The sequence below is a fragment of the Paralichthys olivaceus genome, chromosome 3 (assembly GCF_024713975.1).
Source record: "Paralichthys olivaceus isolate ysfri-2021 chromosome 3, ASM2471397v2, whole genome shotgun sequence".
NCBI lineage: Eukaryota > Metazoa > Chordata > Actinopteri > Pleuronectiformes > Paralichthyidae > Paralichthys > Paralichthys olivaceus.
In genome coordinates this window covers 17,315,145-17,327,989 of record NC_091095.1, presented here as the reverse complement: position 1 = coordinate 17,327,989, position 12,845 = coordinate 17,315,145, and the positions used below count along the sequence as shown (strand labels likewise).

The 12,845-nt window shown below is 38.7% G+C and overlaps 1 protein-coding gene across 1 annotated transcript in view; it reads left to right on the top strand.

The window, feature by feature from the left end:
- hcn2b (hyperpolarization activated cyclic nucleotide-gated potassium channel 2b) overlaps positions 1–12,845 on the top strand; it is a 36,254-nt gene that overhangs the window by 20,127 nt on the left and 3,282 nt on the right. Inside the window, exons 5-7 of the mRNA XM_020080803.2 lie at positions 5,355–5,501; positions 6,118–6,358; positions 10,581–10,745. Coding sequence (XP_019936362.2) covers positions 5,355–5,501; positions 6,118–6,358; positions 10,581–10,745 — 553 coding nt within the window. The remainder of the gene's footprint in view (positions 1–5,354; positions 5,502–6,117; positions 6,359–10,580; positions 10,746–12,845) is intronic.

Sequence of the window (12,845 nt, the reverse complement as noted above, 5' to 3'; positions counted from 1 at the left end):
GCCTTTTCCTGAATCCATATTTCTATTTCTCTCAACCTATTTTACCTTTTTGTTATATTTACATGTAATTGAGAAGTCAATACGAAATGTTTTTTATCTGCATTCCTTTCATTAGTGCACTTCATTACAAGAGGAAGTGTTTCTAATATTAGAAATAAATTGATCATAATGACATTGTGGATCCAAGTTTAGAAAAGGCTGACATAACTCATTTTATAAAATAAACATCACAACCTCCTCATCTCTGCTATTGTCATGCATTTTTTATTATAGGACATCGAATGCTGTGGTGTTAACCTTTCACACACTGCACACACACATCACACAGTGAGCTGCGAGTGTGTGAGTGCATATTTGTTAGTGGGTGTTTATTTCTCGTCACTTCGAGAGCTAAAGCTTCAGCTGATGTCAACTTGGGTTTTAGAACCTCACAACAGCACAACACACACACACACACACACACACACACACACAGATACAGTATGAGTCTTGTCACATCCTGGCACAGCCCATTAATAGGATCGGCCAATTCAATTTCTCCTTTCCCTCTGTGGCAGCTTAAAGTGACAACCATGCATCTTGTGCACAAGCCACCAACTTGGGGCTTTATGTCCTATAAAAAACCGCTGTGCTGTTTTGGGTCCCTGTTAACTAAGTCCACTGGCTAAAAGGAATAGATTGGATGTCATAAATGTAATGCATTTGTTAGTTGTATACAAATACAGCAGGGAGATCTAAGTCCAGGCTTATCTGCATTCCTGGCCATAAAGTTTGATCTTATAAGACAAACCTGCATTATATCACCCCAATATGAAAGGATTTCATTCTGTGTGGATTTTAAAACAGAGAATTTTCTTCTGAAAACCTGGATGGTGAACTGGATGTTGAGATAGAATATACATTTTTTTATGTTTATTCTAACATTGTGATCTCAGATAAATGCTGTTTGGCTCATTCTATTTATTCACCTGCCAATTCAAGTAATCTAAGGAGCTACACTTCATTAATTGATAAACAGTTGGTTGTGTTGTGAATGTTTGCCACACACGTTTTGTCAAATTGATGAATGTTTTCTCCATTTTAATGTGTTTCAAGTTTACCTCAGTTTTTTTTAAGTCGTGCTGTGATGAGCTCTCAGGGCTAAAACTATATGGGTACTGTTTGTGCATTTCCAAACCAAATTTAAATGGGACAACTGTGTCGGACTGTGTATCTTGTAGTTCAGACTGCAGTTGCAGATTATTTATTATTATTTCACTTTGCAAGTATGATACAATTTTTAAGTCTCAGTCTCGCTCCGCTGACTTTGACTGACATGGACACTAATCTATGTCTAATGCAGAGAAAATCAGAAAGTCAATAAAACTTGCCTCCTTCGCCAAGCAGGAATTAAAGGAGAATGAGAGTGAGAGTGTGTGTGTGTGTGTGTGTGTGTCTCTGAGTGTGTCTGAGTCTGAGAATGAGAGAGAGATAGATGTCATTTCAGTTTAATTGAGACTGTCACAAACTGAATCCTCAGGCAGGAAACACTTAATGGGAGCCTCCCAGTTTATCCTCATGCTTGATTGAATGAGCTGGATACTCTGGAAGTCAGCTGCGTCTTTATTGTTACTGACAGAAAATGGTGGAGGGTTGTTATCAATTTTAAGTGAGAGTACTTCAGTCCTGTTTTTTTGTACTACACATGTGTGGGTAGCACAGATTATTGGGGGGGGGGGGAATACCCTCAAACATCCGAAACAAACATATCTTTGAAATGAAATCCGAGAGTCGTGTGATGAATTTAAAAAGATGGCTGAGGAACACATCCTCGTTCAGAGCTATACTGTGACTTTTCACACTAAATGAACCATGACTTGAGGCGATTAATTAAGACTGAATGATATTTAGATTAAAATTGGTTTACGTAGGCAAGAAAAGGATGCGCTAAATTGTATTCGCAAATGTAATTTCATCATGTGGTTCATTCAAGTAAGTGATTCAGTCTGATCATCGTGTTGTCATGTATAAGGTCACGCTCTTATGTATCTGTGTGTTATGTATGTAGAGGATCTATTTCCTCAGGATGTACGTCACGCTGGAGAAATGTGTGCTACTAGATAGTAATTGGGCAAAAGAGCTGGACAGAGAAAGACAAAGAAAGAGTGTGAGGAAGGAGATTATAGGAAAAAAGGTAGATTTAGTTTAAATAGAAATTAAGTGAAATTCCTGAAAATAGGGACAAATGTCATTTTTATCCACCACCAATTCTTATATAAACCTAAGGTTTTCCCTTTCATAAGAACCACTCAGTGCTTTATATATGGTGAGAAAATCCCCCTGTACAGAAACAATATTAATATCATCCTCCCATGACAGCCAGTATGTGCTGTATTAAGGGTATTGTGATTTGCCGTGTCAGCCGAGCCCTTAGGGTCAAGCCTCCATTTTTCTCTCTTACCCATATGTCAGTGTGACAAAATGTAATTTCCTGGACAGTGTGCCATCCCTCCTCATGCGAGTCATCAACTGTTACACGCAAGGTCACTGTCCACGCCTTTGCTGCACCCCCGTACAAGGCGTGTCATCATAAATCATGATTGTGTCGGTTCAGTACATGGACTCTTGGGGCAGAAAGATATCAGCACTCTCCATGATTAAATCTTTTGATTTCACTGAATGTATCTTGGGTCCAAAAGTCAAAACACAAGTTGAATGAAAAAACAATATGAAATGCTGGAATAGGTATCAGGCTATCACAAGCTTCCAGGAAAGCTTCAAATTCATGGTGGTAGTGAACAGTGCTTTTTAACATGACCCGCAAAAAACGTGTTTGTCCCAGTGGTTCAGACATCACAGATTTCAGAGTGTTTTCATCAGCATTAATATTGTTTCTATACTTTATTTATTTATTCAGAGTCTTAATTTAAAAATGTTTGATCAGCATATCATCTTATATAGTGGATGTGTTTTATCTTTGTAATTCTATTGTTTTATAAGAAAGTACAAAGGCTAAACGATTTACAACAGGGAAGGTAAGCTCATCAAATGTTGGCAAGACATTCATAAAATCACAAAGTAAAATACAGGCATCTGTAATTTAAAGACAATTCTCATACAATCATACATGAAGTAAGTTTTTTCAAAATCACGGTGCTAATTGGAGTTCATCTGTAGTTGGGGCTCAAACCAGTGTTTCAAGGTTCCAATAAAACTCGTTACACACAGAAACCGTGCACACTTAGTATGATGTTTTATTCTATTCATTCTGAGAATTTGCTGCAGATACAATGGAGTCAAGCAGGATTGTTCTGTAGTCCTCTCACTTGTTGAAAAAGGAAAACCTTGTGTCCATCCAGTCCTGAGAAGCTGTCCGCGACTAAACAACTAAAGATAATTTCATCTTCTGATCAAAGAGATGTGAAATGATCCAGATCATTTCCAAGTCTATTTCATCATGTCAGTGGTTTAGTTTGATAAGCTGCCAGCACTGAGACCACATATTAAAATGAAGAAAACACACCTTGATCTTGAACATTTCAAACATCTCTGATGGACAAACATTTTAGAGTTGGTGCATAAATGTGATTGACACAATATGAGGTGTTTTTTTTTATTTTTATGACAATTTCAGAAAATACAAATTTGGTGTGCACAGACCTTTAGTCCTGCATTATGGGTTCTGCCATTGACCAACACTACAATCCAAAGAGTGATCAAGGTAAAAGTTAGAATATGAGAACAAATGACTACAACAGCTATAACATCTCTTCTTGGATGTCAAGCGAATTGAAACTCTGTCACTATAAAGATTTAAATCGTTTATAACCCAAGGCTGTTTATCAACGATCGATACTCACTAGTAAACATATTTGAACTCTGTGGAAGATGTTGAGATGTGACTTGTATTTTTCAAGTATTGGACAGTGGAGGTTCTCCCTTGACCTTTAACTTGAAATCTATACTCATCTGATTGTCAGTTTACTCCACAGAGGGATGACTCACACTGCTTAACACACAAACGCACACACACACACACACACACACACACACACTTGGGAGTGACAAAGGCCTTACATAACATTTTAAAGCAACTCTAACATGGATTTGTTACATTGTTACAAGCTTTAATCACTGAAACAGCATGTCTGTCTCAGTGATGACGAAAAAGCTGATACATCCACATCCCTCTTGCTCCCTCTTGATTTTTTTAAACAAATCACTTTGGCTTTTTTATTTGCACATTGTTTCTTCTCTCTGCATCTTTCCGGAGTGCTAGCACATTGGTTTCTGATACAACAGGAAGTGAACAGATCTCCTAAACTAGTTTAGGGGTTATCTTGTTGCCCTATTGTGCTAAAACACAAGTCATGTGGCCACTTTCTTGCCCTCAGGGTGTTGTTTTGTGCAGTGTAACAGTGTATTTTGTATCTATATATATTTATTTTTTGTTTACAGAAAGGTGGTGATGCGTGAAAGTACACAGAATGCCCCCCATCCTCCTATAAAGCAAAGCCAAAAGCCATTTGTGTACACTGAAGATTTATTCCCCTATTGACAGAGTGCAATGCTATTCTATCTTATAGCAGATCATCTATTTTCCCAGGGAATCCAGGCATGAAATGTGTTATGTGTTGCTATAATGAGTTGTGAGAAGAGGACTCTCAGGCTGCATGTGCTGAAGATAAGCATAACTGGAGTGAAAATGTGGATATGTGATGGTGTGAATCACTTCAGTTTGATCCTCCAGTGAACAATCAATGTGCTGCACACAACATCTTCTCCATCTACTCCTACTCTTTTAGTCTAGCTTCAGATGTTACATATTTATCAATTCCAACATAAATATCAAACGTCCTCCTTTCTCAGAATAGTACTCGGGAACATAAATGCTCACTGGTTCCTTTAATTATTTACCTGTGTCTTTTTTTTGTTCTTAATGACAGTCTTAACAGATCATGAACGAGTTGTTTCATGATGAAAAATGCCATGAAAGAGACGGCTGTGATTAAGATGTACCTAAACACAGGAGAATGGGATGAATCCTCAGGAGCTTTACAGAAGCTCCAATGTTTCCTTAATAGCTTTAGCTCAGTTTTTCTCCCATAGCTACAGGTAGAACTGGGTCACAGCATCTCTGTGTTTGAAGAGCTGTACATCTCAATAACTACACACATGGATGCTCACTGACTAGGAGCCTGTGATAAGACAGTCTGACAATGAGTCAACAACAGCATATGGGAAATGAGAAATCACCGCAATGCTTGCGTTGTTTTATCTCAAGTGAAAGCATGATGCTGTGAAACTGTTGCCACCGATACGTCACTAACATTAAGTTCCTTGAATCCCTCACACCTCTCTTTTCTATCTTTTAGTACAAACAAGTGGAGCAGTACATGTCCTTCCACAAACTTCCGGCCGACTTCCGACAGAAAATCCACGACTACTACGAGCACAGATACCAGGGCAAGATGTTTGATGAGGAGAGCATCCTGGAGGAGCTCAATGAGCCTCTGCGTGAGGTATGACAACACCCAGCAGCCACTTTAATGAGATCAGTCTCTCACAAAGACACACACCACTCTCAACCCTCCACTGTGTTAGTGGATCGGAATAAATTCATTACAAAGTTCATCTATGGACTCTTCAGTACTTTCAAACCTGCCTTGTTTGGTCTGGAGCTTCAGATTTTTTAGTTTAATGAAAGTAACAGGTGTGAAAGGTCCAGACCAACGGACAAACATTTCATCCGACCAAAACAGGTGGTCCTTGTCAAACTGAATCATTATTTAGAATATTTGCAGCATGAAATTTTTTTTTTGCATAGTTAGAACTTATAAAATGCTAATTATTTGAGACAAGATGCTGAAATCAGATGCACACCTGTCATCAACCAATCAATGCAAGTATTGGTTGACACAGACCATGTGGATGATGACGACAGGACATACATGTGTACTAAAAGAGTCTCTAGTCTGCTCCATGAATTACGATGTGAAATCAAAACCAACTGGATCAAATGTAAATAATACATACACACTCAAGATACCTGCTTCATCAATAGCTGTGCTTCTTCAAATGCTGAAGCAAAAAACTCAAACAAATCAAAATCAATGACAATCTTTTGTCATGATGTAGGAAATCGTCAACTTCAACTGTCGTAAGCTGGTGGCGTCCATGCCGCTGTTTGCCAACGCCGATCCCAACTTTGTGACCGCCATGTTGACCAAACTGAGATTTGAAGTCTTCCAGCCCAGAGACTACATCGTCAGAGAGGGCACCATTGGAAAGAAGATGTACTTCATCCAGCACGGCGTCGTCAGCATCCTGACCAAAGGAAACATTGGGATGAAGCTGATGGACGGATCCTACTTTGGAGGTTTGTTACTGCTTGTTACTGTTTGTTACTGTTTGTCACTGTTTACTGTAAAATTTGCAATATTCCATTGCATAGAAATAGGTAAGTAAATTGTTTTGATTTATATTCACTAATATCTAGTTAATTTCACTTAAAAGTTGTGTGTTATATATTGTATTTTATATTGACTTAATTTTTAAAAATGACAAGTGACATTTACTTCAGTAAAGCTGCTTTAGTAGAACAATTTAGTCTAATTTATTTAGTTAGAATATGGGATTTGATTGCCTAGATAAACAAAGTAAGAACAACAGAGAAAGAGTATTCCACATGATATTTTTTTTACTCTTAATTAATCATTTTATTTCTAAGTGCCATTTAAACCACTGAAAGTAAGAAGAATGAAATTATACAATAAAGCACTCACCCTATAAAGTAATCTTTAATCTTTTTAAGAGACAAATTGCTTAATCATGCTTGTCAATATCAACCATAACAACAGTCATCAGCTCCTCTTCTACTTTGCTTTACTCTGTTGTTTTTCTATCCTATTCTATAATCTGCAAATGTTGATTTCCTCATAAATCCCAATACATTAACAACTTATGTTTATTGTTTAATATGAATTGTAGCAACAAGCACATAAAGAGGAGCACCCTGACATTTAACTTTTTGCCTCGCAGCCACTTATGTCCCACTTTGCCATGTTGTTGTTCCTCTGTAGTTCGGTAGTGTGGAGCCACCACCACCCATGAACCCACACAGACGTGCACACACACACTTTTTAAGTTATGTGGGGTTTTTAACATCCATTTGCCCTCTGCATTTGACCAAAGTTCACTTATAGCAGCACTGATGTGTCGGCAGCCTAGGGTGAGGTTGGAGTGGCAGGGACGCATGGCACACACATCACTCAGCCAATTTATAACAGCTAATTAGCACCGCAGAACAGTGAGGACGGGGTCATTTATAATGTCACCCCTGCCACCAGGGAGGGAATCGCAGGCCTCTCTTCATACATAAACTAGCAGTGAGCTTGGATAGGAGGGACAGCATACTGTAACTGCTGCAGCAGCAGTGAGAATCTGTGGTAAAATCTTTGAATTAGTAAGTAACAGCAAATGGTGGTATTAAGCCAAACATGCACTAAATTTTTTATAGGATTTTGCTGTTCTTACACTTGTGGTTGTGGACTTAAGGTCACGTGTTTTATTCATGTTACATATTGACATCAGGACTTCCTGTTAGATAGGTTGAGTTAGATCATATGGTTCAATAGGCATCATCTCTCACATTATATTTCAGTACATCTGTCATGGTTTGTTTCCACATATTATACACATTTTTTACTTGTGTAAAACTTGGCTTCAGAGAATTAAATCACTTGATTCTGGTAGCTAAAGGTCAAAGGTCAAGGTCACGGTGACCTCATATCCCTGTGAATCAGGACTGCCCATATAGAATTTTATTACATCTGGCACAATGGACTCATGGATGACATGATTAGACTTTAAAGGTCAAAGGTCACTGTGACCTCTCAAACACATGTTTTGCCTTTTTAATGTAATATCCCTACAACATCTCAAGGGAACTCTTTCAAATTTGACGCACGTGCACAAGCAAAAATACAGAAATACAGTATGTACGTGGAAACTGCACTGGTCGGTGGAGGCGTACAAGCGCAGTGTGGTAATTCTATAACATTTAGAAACAGAAAGAGCGATTTTGGTATAACTGTAGCTGAGACTGCAGCTTAAAGGGATAGCTCATCCAAAAATAAAAAATCACTCATTATCTACTCACCCCTATGCCGATGGAGGGGTGGGTGAAGTGTCTGAGTACACAAAACACTTTTGGAGTTTCAGGGGGAGGAAAAGATGAATGCAGTAATGATCCTACATACTGGAGAGACTATTCACAGAAATGCTAAAATACATAACACCCATCATTGTTCTCTCTATATTATTCATGATTTTTGAGAATTATAGCTGCCCTATCCACATCCTGCAAATGGTTATCCTGTGATGTTGAACAGCTTTTTAATGCAGCCCCAGCGGCATCATTCAGGTTATCATCCTCTCCAATCGCTCACCACTTCCACTGTAATGATGCTAGAAATATGCAAATGCATGTGTTGTGCATAACCAAGAAAATCCCAAGAGACACTTTATGAAAGGACGTCTCGGGCAATTTATGGAGAGTTTTTCCACACCTCTCACAAAACTGGAACATAGGAAATGCTAGCCTTCCAAACATGACTGTTTGGTTTAGTAAAGATGTCTGTCCACTCATATCTCAGCAATTTTGACCAGATTGTATGTAATGAATAAGATGTTCATCGATAGACAGACTGATGTTTTGACTGCATGTCACAGCTCTGTCTTTGTACAGTACATCCCACAGCTTATACTTTCATTGCAGCAGTTGACCATGAGATGTCTAACCACTCATGTCCTGTAAGCACAGTGACGTCTCTCTGTGTAAGCTATTAATCATTAATATACCAGGGAAATATAAATCCTTTATTAGGTAGGCGGAAAACATAGTCAGAGAATGCACTGAATGATTTTGAGTCCATGGCCTGGACACCTCTATCACCATACCTAGAGAAAAAAAAACAGTCTGACATACGAAAGACATTACCTTGTTTTGTATCCACCACTTTTTCAGTTTAGTCCAAACCAAAATAACAGCTGTGAAAGGTATCTTGGACCACGGACAGTCTGGACCAACAGACCAAAATTCAGTCCGACCAAATGAGGTCATTCAGATCAAGCTGAATCAGGGTTCGGATCATTTTCAATGTGAAAACATTTAATGTATAATTCAGACTGTCAGACCAATTGCAAGAAGTTGAGACAGCATTAGATAGCAATACACGAAGAAGCAGAGGTGCCTGGCAGGACAGCTTGTAGTCTTCACCTTGAACAGAAAAGATGTTCAACGCAGAGGACATTCCATATTGTTGGTAGTAAAACCATATTATTAGAAGCAACTAAATTAACAAACTGTTCCAGGTCAGTCTTTTTCTCCATTCAAACAGAAAGACTTCTTGTTTTTATGGACTTTATTTAAAAAAAATGCCTAATACAATGAAACACTGTCAAATATAGGTTGACAAGGCCCACACAGTTGATGACATGGTTCCGACCATGGTCTGGGCTTTAGCTGTGAAATGGTCCTTACTCACTTTCTTGCTGAAAATTAGACAAGAAGATCGAAACGTGTCTGTAGAATAAATGACTGTGCAACCAGTAGCAATTTAGCTTAGCTTAGCATAAAAGCTACAGAGAGCTAGCCTGTCCAAAGGTAGGCTAACTTAATTTAAAAAATATATCATTTTGAATATTTTCATTACTTTGAGTTGGCCAGGCAACCAGTGGAGATGCCCTGAAGAGATTGTACCTGGTCAAGAAATAGTTTCTTACATAACCACCCTAAATAACTGATCTTTTGTAAACTTTGAATCTACCGTAGGCATTTTTTATTTTATTTTAAAAGAGCCAGCTATTTACATCCTTTTACAGTCTTTGTGCTAAGTTAACTGTTTGGTAGCAGTAGCTTCATATTAAATAGTTACAATGGTGTCAATCTTCTCTTCTAACTCGCAACAACAAAGCAAAAATGCATATTTTCCCAAATCTCAAACTATCCCTCTGATGCTTGTAATGTTTGCACTCTTTAATTTCAATTAGTTTTGTGTATTTGCAACTAAGTAGAATACTCATCCTCTACAATCTAGTGCCACCATGCAAGTACTTAGTGGAGTCTCCTTGCATTTCATTATTTTTCCCCTTCACCCCAGAGAGTCAGGAGAGCCTGACCTTTTTAGGCGAGGTGAAAGGGAGGGCATATGGTTGTCAGGACAACAGTCATCCCCAGTCCATAGATGAAGAAATCTAAGATACTAGAGGAAGGGAGAGAGAGAACAAGTGAATGTAATGAAGCTTAGCTGCACATCTCCTAATATAGTGTGTTTCCTTCACATAACTGTACAGTGCTAAAGGAAATACTCAGTGTTACTGTCAGAACGTCATCTTGACTCCACACAGCAACTGCCTGCATTAACCATTTTCACTATGATCCCATATTTACACATAGTTTTGCACAACCCAGACACATTTAAATGTATTTATATTGTAACAGTGTAGTTACAATAAAAAGTGTTGTGGCCTAGCCTGGCCTTTTTTAAAATTTTTATCTGACCATCAATCTCTTGTCTGGTTTACTTTCACCCCACCAGAGATCTGCCTGCTGACCCGAGGTAGACGGACGGCTAGCGTACGAGCGGACACCTACTGTCGCCTCTACTCCCTCTCGGTGGACAATTTCAACGAGGTGCTGGAGGAGTATCCCATGATGAGGAGGGCCTTTGAGACAGTTGCCATTGACAGACTGGACAGAATAGGTAAGAACAGCCAGAGAGCTTGGCAATAAAACAATATCAATAATTATCACAATACAGTTTTTATCATTATCAATATAATAGATGTACACTATATTTTGATAATGCTGATATATTGTGTGAGCAAAATGAGGAGGTATAACAGATAATTGATCAAATTCAGATTTGTTCAATGTTTTACTGTTTATCAACTGTTTGTGATTCTCTGTTTATGAAGAAGACTTTAAAACCATAATGTTCACTCAGGACCAAAAATCAGTCTTTCAACATTCAGAATGTGTCAAGAAATGACCTTCTTATTTGAATTTTATTTTTTGCACATCCAACATAATGTCAGTCCACAAAGCTTTTATTTTCAAGTCCTTTTTTGTATCTTAAGAGCAAAATATGAAAATGTAACAAAATCCTTCCATCCTGAAATAATTCATGAAATGTATCCAAGAGATTAAGTCCTGGAAAATTAGCATTAAACCTCCCAGATACAGCCCACAGGTATGGATGAGTCATTGATATGATGAAATGAAGCATCAGGAAAATGTATCCATTCATTAGCGTGATGTCTTTGTCTGACAGCTGTGGTGTGATGTATGAATGGTGCTGACAGGGACGATGTGTGGGGCGGAGAAAAGGAAGCGAGGGTAGAAGTGTATTCATGACTGTGAATCACTGATTATGTTGAGTATATTTGTGTAACAGTAATCGAATTCTTCCTTGTGGAAAACAGTTATTTACCAAACTGTGTGTGTGACACCTGAAATATAACAGAATGTGCTGAGCAAAATCACCTAGGTTACTGTACCTCTGTTTTCTCTCTCTAGATGCATTTGATAATTTGTTAGAACGATTGCTCGGCAGGGAAAATCCTTGCTTTGTATGTGCACACACACACACATGGCTTTGTCTTACTGGAGCCTTGTGAGCTCATTGTTAAAGAGTAAACAAAACATGCAATTTTTTGTCCCCTGACATAATTCCCCCCCAAGGTCAGCAATGCAGCTGATGCTACATCCCCCTGTCACATGACCACACTTCACAGGTTGACAAAGCCCTGCATCTGCCAGCTGCCAGTTGTTGCCATAGCAGCCAGATTCCACACATGAGCAGCCTTCAGTCAGTCAGGTCACGTATTTGGGGGGAGACTGACCTCTCTGCTTCAAGAGCTAACCACCTACTAAATATCCCCACTGGACTCCATGTGTACTTAATACATACTAATCACTGACAAAACGGGATCTTAATCAACTCTTTGTCAGAAAAAAGGATCAAACACAGTGGGGGTCAGACGTCTAACTACTAACAGTAAAATAATGAAGCAACATATCGTTTGAACTGTAAACACTGATGGATGCAACTTGACAGGATCCTCATTTTAAAAATTCTATTTAATCCCGTGCTTCCAACATCATCTTCCTCTAAAAAAAATACATCTTTTTTCATTTCTGTCATGTTTGACAAGATTTCTTTGTTGCACATCACATTTTAGATCAGCCTGACAACCATGACTACACAAACAGGCTAACCTTTTCATTTTCTAACCCTATAAAACATCAAATTATTTGAGCTAACTCATATACAGAAGAAGAATAAGCTGGAGGCTTCTTTGTCATTATTTTATACAATGTTATAAAGATGCTTGTAACAGTTTACCAGCGATTTGAGGGGTGACAGAGGTGTTTGGAATTCTAGTGGATGTGTTGTACCAGAGGCAGCTTCAGCTTATCAACTGCTGTGGTTTCTTGGTCATTTCTCTGGCTCCTCCCTTCAAAACACGTGAAGGCGAACAGTCTCTGTATTTTTGGCACAGCTGGAATCAATGAAACGTGCTAAGAGGGCAGAAGAGTCATGACAGTCAACATCTGCCTCCTCCCATCCCTCTCCATCTGATGACCTTTTTCTGAAGTGGGTATCACTCGGGCTGACTGATAATCAGGCTTTCTTTCCAGTTGTCAGCCCACCTGCTGCATTGGAGAACTAGAACTTGCTATATGCACTACTTCAATTATTACCCACAGGCACATGCAGCTTCTCTACATGTTCATCTCCTGTGAGACCCTCTTTATCCCTAAGGTACAGCAGATGTTGTATCATCTGGGAGCAGCAGAA